Source organism: Dipodomys merriami, unplaced genomic scaffold (assembly GCF_024711535.1).
Source record: "Dipodomys merriami isolate MVZ:Mamm:240054 unplaced genomic scaffold, mDipMer1.0.p SCAF_1, whole genome shotgun sequence".
Lineage (NCBI taxonomy): Eukaryota > Metazoa > Chordata > Mammalia > Rodentia > Heteromyidae > Dipodomys > Dipodomys merriami.
The window spans coordinates 44,828,505-44,843,652 of record NW_027202270.1 but is presented as its reverse complement, the minus strand read 5'-3'; the positions used below and the strand labels follow the sequence as shown (position 1 = coordinate 44,843,652).

The 15,148-nt window shown below is 39.8% G+C and overlaps 1 protein-coding gene across 4 annotated transcripts in view; it reads left to right on the top strand.

Annotated features, from left to right (window-relative positions):
• The window catches only part of Gad1 (glutamate decarboxylase 1), a 41,721-nt gene extending 27,579 nt beyond the window's left edge, over nucleotides 1-14,142 (top strand). For all 4 annotated transcript variants that reach the window (XM_070021175.1, XM_070021165.1, XM_070021157.1 and 1 more), the window contains 11 exons: nucleotides 180-292; nucleotides 1,352-1,467; nucleotides 1,553-1,632; nucleotides 1,864-1,918; nucleotides 3,441-3,557; nucleotides 4,854-4,918; nucleotides 7,406-7,484; nucleotides 8,438-8,587; nucleotides 10,492-10,599; nucleotides 11,793-11,882; nucleotides 12,684-14,142. In XM_070021175.1, the coding sequence (XP_069877276.1) occupies nucleotides 180-292; nucleotides 1,352-1,467; nucleotides 1,553-1,632; nucleotides 1,864-1,918; nucleotides 3,441-3,557; nucleotides 4,854-4,918; nucleotides 7,406-7,484; nucleotides 8,438-8,587; nucleotides 10,492-10,599; nucleotides 11,793-11,882; nucleotides 12,684-12,857 (1,147 nt within the window). In that variant the 3' untranslated portion in view covers nucleotides 12,858-14,142. The remainder of the gene's footprint in view (nucleotides 1-179; nucleotides 293-1,351; nucleotides 1,468-1,552; nucleotides 1,633-1,863; nucleotides 1,919-3,440; nucleotides 3,558-4,853; nucleotides 4,919-7,405; nucleotides 7,485-8,437; nucleotides 8,588-10,491; nucleotides 10,600-11,792; nucleotides 11,883-12,683) is intronic.
• The last annotated feature ends 1,006 nt before the right edge of the window (nucleotides 14,143-15,148 follow it).

Sequence of the window (15,148 nt, the reverse complement as noted above, 5' to 3'; positions counted from 1 at the left end):
TTTGCCTTTGAACTGGGATCCTCATATCTCTGAGTAACTAGGGTTACTGTGGTGAGCCACCTGCACCTGACTTGACATCTTTTTTTTTTTTAAGAACCCACATAGAAGTACTAAACCAATTGTCTGTGTTCCCCCAAATGAGTGGTTCATTTCCATCCTTCTTCTTAACACCTTCCCAGGTTTACATATGAAATTGCACCAGTGTTTGTCCTCATGGAGCAAATAACACTTAAGAAGATGAGAGAGATAATTGGATGGTCAAATAAAGATGGTGATGGGATATTTTCTCCTGGTAGGTTTCTCATCTCTTCCTCTGATTCAGGGTTTTCAGTACGGGCCCTTGGGATTTGGGGAAATATTAAACATGCATTTGTAGAATAATGACCTTAAAATGTTTTAGAAATTGCTTTCATTATTAATGCATATGAGTTATACAAATTAATGGTTTTTATTATATCATGTCATGCCTTGATGGTGTTCATTTTTTTTCACCTTCTTCCTTCCTATCTGTATAAAGAAGAAGGCTAGGGAGAATGCTATATCTTTATGAACTAATAATGGCGCTGCCTAAATCTATACAAACTAAGCCTGTGTCTGGATCATGTTAAATGACAATATTCTGCCAACAGCAGTTTGCTATGCTGGGGGAGGGGATCCATTAATTGAGTACCAATTAACTAACTTCAGTAAGCCTCTAATTTACAGTAGATACAAAGACAGGTATTCCTGGAGGTGGGGATATATTAGAAACAGTGGGCTAGTGAACTGAAGAAAAGAAATAAAAGATACAACTTTCTAGGCATTTCAAGGAGACCACATATTTGCTTATTTCTTTCTCAGGTAATTAATATAAATGACTAGTTTGACTTGGCTGGATCTGCCTGGATAGTTGCCACCGGCTGTTCTTCTGTATCTTTATTTAGCTCAACATAAATTTGTTTTTGTTTAAATAAACATATTCAGTCAGTTACTTCTAACACATTCAGGCTACTCTTTGAAGAGAGTACCCAAGCACCATCACTGTTTCTTTTCATAAGTTCTGTTACTCTCATTCTCTTTCTGAACCCAGGGAACAGATTAACTTCGTTCAGTAAATAGATAGAGCAGAAAGTAGATGCTTGAAGGCTGTGTGTGAAAGTGTGAATCACCCTAGCCAAATTGCCTACATAGTATGACTACCTATATTCTCAGGGCAGAAGGTCCAGAGGGAAGCCCTGGCATTAGTACACCAACAAAATCTATCAGGTTATTGTCCTTGCCCTTTGTGACCTCCTTTCTCTCTTGAGACACCAGCTTGCATTGTGTTAGAAACAATAGCTCAATGCTTCCCACCGTGTCTGCTTGCTGGCAGGGGGAGCCATATCCAACATGTACAGCATCATGGCTGCTCGCTACAAGTACTTCCCGGAAGTTAAGACAAAGGGCATGGCAGCTGTGCCCAAACTGGTTCTCTTCACCTCAGAACACGTGAGTTGGGGGCTCTTGCTCATGGAATGTGGTGTTTTCCAAGGGACTCTCCTAATTTTTAACCTCAAGTCCCTGTTTGTTGCAGAGTCACTATTCCATAAAGAAAGCTGGGGCTGCGCTTGGCTTTGGAACCGACAATGTGATTTTGATAAAGTGCAATGAAAGGTAGGCAGGGGAGAGTGAATATTAGGTTCTTGATGGATTAAATGTGTTCATCTGTTAAATTTGTTTTATTGTGCTTAAGGACTGGCTCAGTACAGTGTGCCAAGCTGCTAATGGTCTGTTGAAAATATCCGATTAAATTACTTTTTGCTGCTGCTGCTGCTGCTGAAGGGTTTTTGTGAGCAATCTTGTTGATTCTTCATTTTAATTTCTCTCCTTTTACAATAATTACAGGGGGAAGATAATTCCAGCTGATTTAGAGGCAAAAATTCTTGAAGCCAAGCAAAAGGTACATACAATAGGATGCTTCAACACACCAGTGAATAATTTTCTTATATATTTTGTTTCTGACCTAGACAATAAAAAATTTAATAAAGAGATAATTGTACTTCTAAAGTTTTATTTTTAGGATCACTCTAAAATTTATTTCTAGCTGATGAAATTATTTGGCCTTACAGCTGTGTGTACCAAATAACCATTTTGTGTTGTGAAAAATGGAAAATTTTAGTCACTAAATCGTTTTTAGGCCAAATGCTCTCCAATAAATCAACTACTCTGGGCATCCTGGAGATAGGACCCAACTGAAGTTTTTACTTGTTTATAGTTAGGTATAATCTCATCATAATAAACGCTATTTTAGGTTTGGATTTTGTTTAATGAATGCTTGCATATCCAACAGATGGGCAATAGTACGAGGCAAAGCCAGCCTCCACAAACTCTTTTAAACAAAAAAATTTCATATCACATTGTTACTTCGATTACCTTCTTGAGCCTCCAGGTCTGATTGCACAAGAGGTGAATGAAGTGTTGCTAGGATTGAGCAAGGAGGGAAGATGGGACTGAACTTGAAAAACACCTATGACCTCAACCTGTCTTTGCTTTCCTATTTCACTTCCTCGTTTACTTTCTGTTCATGTCATCCTTTCATCCTTGTGTGTTTTTTCTTGAATTCAGGGCCTTTCACTCTCACTTTGCTTTTTTTATTCAAAGCTGGCACTCTACCACTTGACCCACAGCTCCACTTTCGTGTGTTTTATCTTTTACAGTATATAGAATCAATTTTGCTGTTTAATTGTTTGAACAGTATGCTTTAGAGCAACGTGATACCTGAAAAGAACAATACTCAGAAGTGAAGTGAAATTTGGAGAGGTACCTGCCCATCACTCTAAATACTTATTATTACTCTTTCCTTAAGTATTTTGTCACATGACTTTCACAAAATGTATTTTGTCATATATTGTGTACTTTGCTTATTTAATTTCATCTCCATGATTAAGACTGACTTCATCTGCTCTGTTCCCTGAATCTCTAGGATTTACCACAAGACCTCTACCTACAAATCACTTCAGAGCTTTTTGTTGATAAATAAACAAGCCTAGCTCTGGTGGCTCACACCTGTAATCCTAGCTACTCAGGAGGCTGAGATCTGAGGATCACAGTTCAAAGCTGGCCCTGGAAGTAAAATCTATTAGACTTATATCACTAAAAGGCTGGAAGTGGAGCTGCAACTCAGTGGTAGAGCACTAGCCTTGAGCAAAGAAATTCAGAGACTGCACCCAAGCCCCAGGATCAGCACGCACGCACGCACACACACACACACACACACACACACACACACACACACACACACACACACAATGAGCAAATGAACCAACCAAGAATACTTCTAGTCATTGTATCTGATTCCACACTAGCTTTGTTAATCACCACTATAAATAAATAGTCTAACAATTCTTCTATTCTTCTACTTCATGTGGAAATAGGGAAATGAGAAAGTATAAAAGTACTGATCACCTATCTCTCCACCTTAGGGATATGTTCCTTTATATGTCAATGCAACAGCGGGCACCACTGTTTATGGAGCCTTTGATCCAATTCAGGAGATTGCCGATATCTGTGAGAAATACAACCTTTGGCTGCATGTTGATGTAAGTGCTGTAAATCACAGAGTCGCTCAGTCTATCCAGGGGGTGGAAACCATGTGCTCTATGATTTGCCTCAAGCTGCTCCCAATACCCTAGTTTGCACCCCTCTGAACACCACATTAATTCTAGCCAGCCAATCATGACCATTACCTACTTACCATACCTGGCCACCCTGGAGGACACATCTAGCTCCTTATTGGCCTGTGGCTGTCTTCTGTGGCTCCTCCTAGAATGTGATTTGCACTGCCTCCCGGGTCACTTCGTTGAAATGAATGATTATAGAGGAAAATATGGCTAGTGTCAAAGGGAGAAAGGACATAAGGTATAGAAAGTGGCTGGGAGTGTGAACTCTAGGCTAGCTAGCTGCATCTGCCTACCTGTGACACTGTTCTAAAAAGATTATATACATGCTACCTTCAGGAAAATAACAAAGTGTGTGGAAGGAATTATCAACTAAGATTTGACCCCAATTTTCCCTGCAACAAAAATACATTTTCATATGTGTGACTAAGTAGGGTTTTTTTCCTTTCTCTTATGAGGAAAATCTATCTTGCTATCAAGCAATGACCTGCAAAGGCTGTTGTGTCACATGACACATCCAGCTATCTAGTAAACATGTATCATGGTCTCCACAAAGCCTTGCTGATATTGGCTTAATGGGGCTTTCAAGTTTCTCAGGAGGGATTAGAATTCTACTCTGAAAAGAAGGAGGTGGCGCTGCCCAGGACTTTGAGTAGCTGCTGGGGCTGCTTTGGAGAGCTCAGAGGTCTCTGGTTCCTGAAAGATTCAGTCTTATGCCACAAGCACCACAGGCTCAGTCCTAGTCTATCTGCATTACCCAGATACCATATAGGAGGGAAGTTTGATAAGAAATGGAAAATGAAGCTAGGCAAGGTGGCTCATTCTTGTCATCTCAACTCCTTGGGAGGCTGAGCTGAGGAAGATTCAAATTCAAGACTGGCCTAAGCAAAATCAGTGAGACCCTTGTCTCACAGGTAGAGCATATCTGTTATTTCACCTGCTAGGGAGGTGAAGGCTGAATTGGGATCTGAGGCTACCATGCATAAGCTCCAGACCCTACATCAAAAGCAAACTCAAAAACCTGGGGTGTGGTTTCATTGGTGACAGTGCTTTATTAAGTTCATGTCCCAGTAACACCAACAAATAAATAAGCTGCTAGAGTGTTGGGGTGGGAGTCTTTATGAGGGAAGCTTGGTTTTCACCTCTGCCATTCTCCTTGGCATCTTACTAAAGTTGGGGTAACTACTTCCTGTCCCTCCCCTTTCTCTGTCCTCACAGGCTGCCTGGGGTGGTGGACTGCTCATGTCCAGGAAGCACCGCCATAAACTCAGCGGCATAGAAAGGTACGGGCAGCGACCCTTCCATTCAGAACATGCACAGGGCACCGGGTCACTCTGCTCCTCCCCTCCCAGCTCTGCCCACAGCTTCCACCTCCCCCTCCTGCCCTGATTCCCAGCATCTTCATTCAGACCCACAACTCTTCACTCGAATTCAGCAGCCATGTATTGAGCACTTATTGAACGATTGATTTTCCCAATCAAATGTGTCCCCCGTAAGTTCACAAGTAGAAAGGTAAGTCAACAATCAAAAAGCATCATGCCATTCTCTCTATAATAGGTGAGATGTCACGTGCCCAGATAGGAGAGAAGAAGACTAACTGGGAAGGGTGTGTGTGAGCTGAGTCAGAGTTTGCCTGGGGAACAGAAAGGCCCCTGGTCCCTTTTGCTCTTTTTCTTTGCTAAGCTAGCTGGGAAGGTGGGAAGGTGGCAACACACTTGCTCAGCTCCCTGTCTTATTACAAAGGCAGATGGGAAATAAGGACATATTTCAGGCAGTGGAGATGGCAGGTGCAAAGACCCTGAGGCTGGACTGTTCTCGGCACTGTGAGGACAATGTGAGAGGCTATGGGGCTGGAGCGAGGTAGAAGGGGTTATGAGCGCAGGCACATTGAGGAGATGCGTGAGAAGAACGCATCAGTAACTCTCTGGCTTCTGCGGCTGTTACTGTCTCAGTTTTGAAAGACCTGGCTGAGACTGGATCTCTAAAGTAGAACTACATGGCCCTATAATTTAGAGATCAGGCTTTTAAAGGTAGATATGTTGACCCAACTGTACTTAAGATTTCTCATGCAATGTTCCTTTTCCATGCTTGAATCTGGGAAAACTTAAAACTTAGGGCACTAGACTTTTTCTTTTAAAAAAATTTGAAAACCCATGTGTGCAAAAGGAAACCAAATCTATGTCATGTCCCATGACATTCCACGTAGAGTCACTGACTTCATTCATACCTTCATGGTATTTAGAAACCCACGTAAGATAGTTTATGAGATCTAGATATAATTTCTAATGACTTTGTACATGGTAGCCATGACAAAATTGGTTAAAACACTCAGCTATCTTCCAGTTATGGCTTGACAAGAGTTCTTTTTTGTGACCTCAACATGTAGGGAACTTTCCTGGAGGCATTTCACAGTCTCATGAGGATTTTTTCCATAGGTGCTTGCCAGAAACAATCTTCAAACCTTCCTGTCTCTTCTTCTTGACACTCAGGACACATAGGCAACTAAACTATTTCCCCCTTCAAGGACCCAAGCCAGATGAAGAAGTAAAAAAAAAAATCACAATCAGGGCCTGGTTCTGGGAGAGAAGGCATAGTATAACTCCAAGGCAGTAGTCTTGTTGGGAAAACATTCTGCACAGGAATTAGAAGTCTGAGCCAGCTGTGGGAGCTGGTCATCAGGAAGGAGTCTGTAATCCACTGAAGCAAGGTCTCCAAATTTTCATCATCATTCATTACTTTCAGTTGTGTCTGAAATGACCTAGCCAGTGTGTTTCTTAACCATCTAATTGTGTCTGACACAGTGATATGGTTGCTAGGAGACTATTCTTGCTAAGCTAGCATTACAGCCCAAACTGGCAAAATCATGTTCATTTAGCATTTAAGCAATGCTGTTAGGAAATTGGCCTAGAATAGCCCAGTGGATCCTTGCCCTTAAATATCCCATAAGTAGGTAGGTCTGCATCACCCATCTTACAAATAAGAACAGAAAGGCGGAGATAAGCCAAAGTCTGCAACCAAGAGGGAGACAACCTAGTGATTTTGAGCACCGGATCTACAGTTAGAATCCCTTATACTTGAATCTTAATTCCAATACTTCCTAGATATGTGACTTCAAGTAATATCATTAACCTACCTGTACTTCTCTTTCTTGATCTAAACTAGAAAAAATAGGAATACCTACACCGTAGTGCTGGTTTGGAAAATATATACGTGTGTGTGTGTGTGTGTATATATATATATATATATATATATATATATATATATATATATATATATATATGAATATATATTCCAGACACTATTATAAGCATTGTATATCTATTAATTTGTTTTATTTTTAATTTTGTACTGGTGAGGAAGACCCCCCCCCCATTTTACAGATGGTAATACTGAAGCACAAGGAGTTATATAATGTTTCCTAGCTAGCAAATGTCAGAGCTGGGATTCAGACTTGAACAATCTGGCTTCAAAACCTGAGTTCTTACCTGTATTACCATGTTGATTTCTATCTAAAGCTTTAGGTATAAATGGGGCCCCTTAACAAGATCTTCATCAATGGTGGTTATTATGGATGTCATTTCCAAAGAAGACGCAATCTGCAATATAAAGCATGGAGACTGCCTTCAGACAGATACATGTCTTCTTGTCTTCTTGACAATGTAGAAGAATAGGCATAGAAAACAGTGGTGGGGAAGAGTGGTGTTTTCTACAGCAGACAATTGTCTCCCTCACTCCTGTACTTTCTCCTCATGATCATGTGCTTCTTTCAGGGCCAACTCAGTCACCTGGAACCCTCACAAGATGATGGGGGTTCTGCTACAGTGCTCTGCCATTCTGGTCAAGGAAAAGGTCTGTAATCCTTCCACGGATATATCCATCCTTTCGAAGGCACCAAAAGGCAAAAGTCTGGCATCTTTCCATAGTACTTTCTGTGAAGTTGCAGTCCCCACTGTGAGACTACAGGCTGCCCTTGTTGCTCTCCTCGCTGGCCTAGATTCCCTATTGGCTCTCACTGATGGCTGCCCTTCCTCCTTGTTCAGTACTCAGGGCCCTTTTGGTGACTGAAGCTCTCAGGGAATTCTTGAATTAAGTATTCCTTCATGCTTGCACCAACATGAGGGTCATGGGGATGAGCCAGCCAATCAGTTATGTCCTCAGTGAGAGCAAACAGTGCTCACTGGACAACCTGTGAGTTTAGTATTAATTTGTGGTCCCAAGAGCTGAAATGAATTAGACCAAGAATTACAATTACTAATTTAAGGCAACAAGGAAGGTTGACTGAAGAGCTTCTATAAACGAGTCAGTGCCATAGGCCCTTCTTCATACACCTGATAATAGGACCCCAGCCTCCAGGGATCCATGTCTTCATAAACCTGCTGCAGAATGGCACGGGTGCTTTCCTCCACTCCCACAGAGTCGCTGTGAACTTCACAGGAGGGCTTCCAAAGATTGGAAGACCTTTAGGGGTAGGGGAAGCAAAGCTTGAGGGAAGAAAGTTTTTCATAGTGCAAAATATTCCCAACTTTCCCACCCATTGCGGAAGCTTATATCCCTCACCCCAACCAACTGAATTTTCAGTCTTTGAAACAATCCCCAACAAAACCCACATGCATTTCCAAGTGCTCCCTAGAAGCCAGGGAGGCATCTGAGTTGGGGGCATCTGAGACAAGAGATCATTTTCAAATGGGAGTGGCAGAAGGCAAAGGGGCAAGAGTTTTTCTGAGAGTGGTTTCAAAAAAGGACACCAGAACAAGGCTTCTGCAAAACCTCATGTGTGGCACACATCTCGATTTCCACTACAGGGTATCCTGCAAGGATGCAACCAGATGTGTGCAGGGTACCTCTTCCAGCCAGACAAGCAGTACGACGTCTCCTATGATACTGGGGACAAGGCAATTCAGTGTGGCCGCCATGTGGACATCTTCAAGTTCTGGCTCATGTGGAAAGCAAAGGTATGAGGGGGAAATGTGGAGACAGAGCAGAAAAGCAATTGCACTCACTAGAGCTGAACAAGAGCCAATGATGTATCACAGGGAATGTGCTGTGTGTATAATCAGTATCTAGATAATTGGTTTAACTATTTTCTTTGTGAATTGAATCACTTTATCCCTTATGTTAAAGGCTTTCTTGTCCAATTCAGTCTCCTCAGTGTGAATTATCATGAAATTGTCTTACAACTTTCTCTTACAACAACTAGAAACGATATCCAGTTAAGAATTTCTATAGCACTCCTTAGGGATGCTAAAATTATTTAGTGCAGCCATAGAGAAAGAGATAAAAGATAAACCTATGGTGTTACTCTTGAGTAGAGTTCTTTTATGAAGTTTCTCATCATGGAATATATATGACAGTTTTAAGTTTTATTTAAATAATACTTTTTGTTCTGGAATATGCACACCTTTTTTATTTTATTCTTTTGTTGTGGGCGATGCAGTTGGAAATTGCCTACTCAGTTCCCAGAAATGCTCCTGAATCACTCTGTACTTATAGTCATCCCCTCCAGTTACCTTTCTATAAGGAAAAAGCTAGCTATGGGGAATTCCCTTAAAAGATGAGTAAGGAGATTACCATTGTATTGTTTCAAAACTATTTTTTCTGCAAGCAGGTAAAGCAATTTTGATTTTATAGCTTTTCAACACAACATATTATTTACCTACTATAAATTAATTTTTGTAATCTCTATGTTTAAAACTGGAACAGCCTAATAGCTAAACAAATACTTAGCTATTTCTTCTGGAAGAAAACCTTGGGAGATTATTAATATTTTTCCTCTCTATGTCATTTTGTCTTAATATAGTATCTGAATTTGATTTCTACCACATATTAGCACAGGTATTTCAAGTGTATGTCTCATACATTGTAAGAAGAGAAATAATTCTCTCATAATGATCATATGGCCTCTTAAGAATAAATGTTTTCATTTTGCCTAACTATAACCTGTTGTACTATCTTCAGGAAGTTTGGCTACAATGTACTAGTTGCTGATGTAGATCCTGATGTAGGTTTCTTTCTCAATGGAGGCTCACCCTTTGCCAGCATTGGACTCTACCCAAGCCCATTAGCCATATATGAGCCAGGCTTATACATCTGTTCTCCTTGTTAATTCCAACCCGCTCACCACCCCTCATGATGCTGTTAGTAATCCACCATGCTGTCAGTAGTTGGAGTTATTGCATTATCAGTACAGTAGTTGGAGTTATTGCATTATCAGTACACGTTCTTAGACCAGTGGCGTCCCCATATGCTTTTTTGCCTGCCAGGATATGAGATATATTTGTCCAAGACTTTGTGATGAGAATGGAAAGCTGTCTATTCTAAAGTAGTGTCTTTCAAAGTATCTCTGATGAAGAATCCATGTTCTGTTCCTTCCACCTGTCATGGACCAGTAAAGATGAATTGCTACAAAAATGAGCTATAAAATTTACTAGGTATAAAGCACTTTTAAAAATTAACATCGATAGACACAAATTTATTGCACTAATTGCTTTAAGAGAGAATGCTTAAGATCGATTTCTTTACTTCATCATCCTGGATGGTTATAGATTATGGATTAGTGTCAGTCTGAATATGACACTTTGAATAGTATTGTCCTAAAGCAACCTAGAAATCGTTTCTAGTACAGGCTGTGAATAACTAGCAGAAAGTCAAAAGGTTCTACTGAGAAGACTGGAGTAGCCTTGAAAGACAAGAACAGGCAAACTTCATGCCATTGTATGTAGAAATACAAAGAAGCTATATATACTTGTAGATTGTTCTTCTCAGTTATCTCCAAAATAGCCCAAAACAGCATAACCTTTCCAAAAGCCCATCACAGAGAAAGGCAACTCGGTACCAACAACTTTTCTCTTTAAAACAGGGCACTGTGGGATTTGAAAATCAGATCAACAAATGTCTAGAGCTGGCTGAATATCTCTATGCCAAGATTAAAAATAGAGAAGAATTTGAGATGGTTTTCGATGGTGAGGTAGGTGGTCATTACGGGCTGGATATACAGCACCTCTAGAAAAACTATTGAGGAAAGCTCCTGAAGCCACAGTCCCCACATTGCCACACTCTGCCTCTGGTCTTTCCTACTTAATTCCCTCCAAGTTCATGAACTTTTCTCTGAAATCACTGGAGCTACTTCTCCCCACTCACCACTTTTCATACCACATAGCCTCAGCTATCCCTTTTCAGATTAGTCTTTCCATGGCAGGTCTGATTCCTCATCGTTCCTGGCTTTGTCTTATATTGGACTCTATAATAAAGTATTTCTTACAACCAAGAAGCTTAGAGCAAGACTGGCTAGAAAACAAGGGTCTACTTTATGTTGATTCATTATGAGGAAAGCCAGATAAAATTCTCTCTGTGCTGAGTCCACATCCTCATTACACACAATAAAGTGTCGTACCAAAGTCTCTGTGTGTCCACATGCCAGGGGCTGGGCACATATTATTGGTCAAAGCACTCACTCTCTTTGCTCTAATGGAATTCACAATTGAATAAAGATAGAATCAGAACCAGTGTCAATAATAGAAAATCCATTCATAACCAAGTGTAACATATAACCCCATCAACATTCAGCATCTGTCTATTTATCAGGCAATATCAACTATTAGGAAAAATACCTGAGAGTCACCAAATGAGCACAGAAGAGCCCTAAGCTGTCAAAAATCAATGTTCTAGTGTTTATATCTCCCACCAATGGAGCTTTACATAATTCTTTATGTTATAGTTACATCTAGACAAAGATTTTTAAGCACATACACACGGTCTCAAACCAGCTAGAGGCAGCCATGGCATCAGCAAATAGATGATACAGTTTAAAAACTGTATCATCAGTATCAAAAATAAATAAACTATCATCAGAGTATTGTGTAAATGTGTGCTCTATAAGTGAAAAATGGACAGTGCCTTTTTAAAAACTACACAAATGTATTTAGACATTTCAGGGTTTGAAGGTGGTAACTTCAGTTCTCTAGAAACCTGATTGTGGGGAATGGCATTTTTCTGCTTCATATATTTACATGTAACATTGATGACATTGTCTTTGAGTTAGACATCAGGCATTTTTTTGTTCTGAGAAACAGTCCAGAGGTACCTATGGGTTTGGCAACCATTTTCTCTCAAGTTCTCATAGTTTTATTGTTTGTCTGTTTGTTTAAAAAATCTCTGCAGCCTGAGCACACAAACGTCTGTTTCTGGTACATTCCACAAAGCCTCAGAGGTGTTCCAGATAGCCCTGAGCGACGGGAAAAACTACACAGGGTATGGACTCATCTAATTCTCTGCAGTTTTTCTGGCTAGTCAGGAACCTACATTTCAATAAGCCATTCTAAAGGGAGAAAATGTAAAAAGTCTTACGGTAGGCTTCTAGTAATGGGGTACTAATTAGCCATCTTGTTAATAAACTGAGATCTGTATTGTCCCATTGCTACAGTTCAGATACAACAAACACCTCTAAGGATGCATCTCCAGCTTAGGCTGGTCTTCATTACAGAGGCTCTGCAAAGCAACCAAATGATTTACACACTTCTAGGAAGGGTTGGGTTTGTTGCTTTTTTTAAAAAATTCTTAAATTTAAACTGTGTCTTTACTAAGTCTAAGTCTACTCTAATAGTGTTTCATTTTAGCTTTTGATTTCCTATATCTAGTTTGTGCATATCAGAATAATTGATGTTATATTTAATTTAGGTTCTATCTCATTGATACAACCATTGGACAAATATTTGTTAAACACTGTCTATGTGGCAGACAGTCTCCTAAATGCTGAGTTATATTGCTTAGGGGTTTTTTTGCCTTTTTTTTTTTTCCCCTTTGGGATTTTATTGTCATTGTTCCATGACTGACTTTGAAAGTTCAGCCACCCAGTACTTTCTGAGGAAATTTATGAGAGGGCAGACTTAAATAGTCACAAGATACTATCCAGTAATGACTCCTGGATCTCAAATATTTCTTTGCTTTATGTCAGTACAAACACAGGGAGTAAAACCCAGATTGGGCTGAAGTGTTTAAACACAAAGGGTACTCATGCCAGTGTTGGGTTTTGTTTTGTGTTCCCATCACAAGGTGGCTCCAAAGATCAAAGCTCTGATGATGGAGTCAGGCACCACTATGGTTGGCTACCAGCCTCAGGGAGACAAGGCCAACTTCTTTCGGATGGTCATCTCAAACCCAGCCGCCACTCAGTCTGACATCGACTTCCTCATTGAAGAGATAGAAAGACTGGGCCAGGATCTGTAATCATCCTTTCCAGAATAGGAGTTGAAGGGAATTTCCTTTCTTCTGGCCCTCTAGAATAAACCTCTATCCCTTGTTAAAACACCTAGACCATTTCATTGGAGGAAAATATAGTATCTTGAAGAATATCCCTTACAACTTACTTAAGCTCGTTTGTTAGAATTAGTGGGAAATAATGTTTCTTTTTAATTGCACATTAGGGTCCCAGTATATATGTACAGTTATATATACCTCTTTCTCTGTCTCCATACATAGATGTATGTATAGTAGGTGTGGCTTGGTCCTAGATCACAGCATGTCTTGTGGCCCAGAGAAATAGCTTCACCTTCAGCAGTTATTGAGGGGCTAAATATGCCACAAGCCAGTTTGCCCAACAACCACAGGAAGAATGGCTTTCCAAACGCTGTGTCCTAGGGACCAAGAGAAATGTGGTCAGTGAGGACTGAAATCGCTGTCAGCATCTCTCCCACCTGATGTAATATGAATGAGAAAAAGCACTACGAGATGACGAGAATCACGCCCTGCCTATTTGGGTCCTGTTAGGGGAGAATTGTAGCTTGAGTCCTTGTTACAGGTGTACTATTGTCATTATTTTTAGAGATGTAATTTGTGGAGATTGTATATATTCCTGTTGTCTGATCTTGTGTGATGGTGGAGAGAAACACATATAATGATTTCAATGACTGTTTAATTGTAGATCAGTGAAATGTTTGCTTATTTATATTCAGAGATTTGCCATGTTTAAAGAGACATCTTGTATTTTCTTCTCATTTGTAATGTATCTTATTTATATATTAATGAAGTAAGTTCTGAATACTGTTTATGGTATTTCTGTGCAATTGTGAGCCAAAGAGAAAAGATTAACATTCGTGAGACTTGTATTTATAATAGAGTGCCCTTAAAAACGATTTAAGCATAAATGTACTATCTGTGAAAGAATTCATACTGTACATAGAATCATACATATGGAAATCCTATTACTCCAATAGCTTCTGCTCTTCTCTTATCCTGTCTGGCTATATATCTGGTGTCCTCAATGCTTTTCTAGTTAACTCTTCAACAATAACTAGATCTCCTGTAATTTTGTAGTAGTTCATGACCAATCTCTGTGACTCGCTTAGCTAAAACCTAAGGCAATGTTTCTGAAGACCTTCCCAACATTTCCAATAAATTAAACAGTCGCAAGACTGTTTTTGAAGAAATGAAATCCACACTGTGCATTTTAGAGTATGCAAGAAGAATATAAATAAATAAATAAATAAATAAATAAATAAATGAATGAATAAAATGTTCTCCATGGAGAATTTAAACAAAAATTTTGTCTCGTTTGTGTTTTGTTTGTAGAGATTTCCAATTATTATTACTGGGATTAGCCCCAGCTAGTCACCTTTCAGTAAGGGCCTTATATCCTCAACCCATTGTCATAGGTTCCTGAGCCTCTCATTTATGAAGTCCGTATTATCGGAGTTAAACAAAATTCATTTCTGCTCATTCAGTCATTCAACAAGTGCCTTCTTCCTTTGAATCAATCACAGTTATACACACTGGGATTACAGTGCTGTGCATGGCACACAAAATTTTCTTCTAGAGCCAGGTGCCAGTGGCTCCTTCTATAATCTTAGCTACTTAGGAGGCTAAGATCTGAAATCTTGGTTCAAAGCCAACCTTGACAGACAAATCTAAGAAACTTTTATTTCCAATTGACCAGCAAAAAGCCTGAACTAGATGCATAGCTCAGTGGTAGAGCAAGCAGGCATGAACAGAGAAGCCAAGCCCTGAAATCAAACCCAGGCACACATAAACATCATCAAGAAAAATCCTTCTAGGTTCTTTAACATCCAAATACTTGTAAGATCAAAGAATCCCAACTTCTTGCTAACTTCTCAATTAATTTCCTCAAATATATTTCAGTTCTGGATCATTAGGAAAGAAGGCCCAATTTTTATGATAGTCTATTAAACTATAATCAATACTACTTCATGCATTTAGCCTATGAGGCTTTCTCTATTTAGCACATGTTGGGAACAGAGAAGAGTCATTCGTAACTAGTGTAAGTGACTGCTCACAGAAGTATTGTATTCAGCACACTGGACTCCCTGAGGTGATCAGAAAACTTTTTTCTTCCTTCTCACATTGTTCCTTCGCAACTTTGCTCATTTCTCCCCACAATTTTTAATTCAGCCCTCTCTTCTAGCTTTGCAAGGCTTCAGAATTTTACACAACATAGAATCCTGTCTCCCCTCAATCTGCCACTGCTTCAGGCTGAAAGCCCAGAGTGGCAGGAGGCTGGTGCC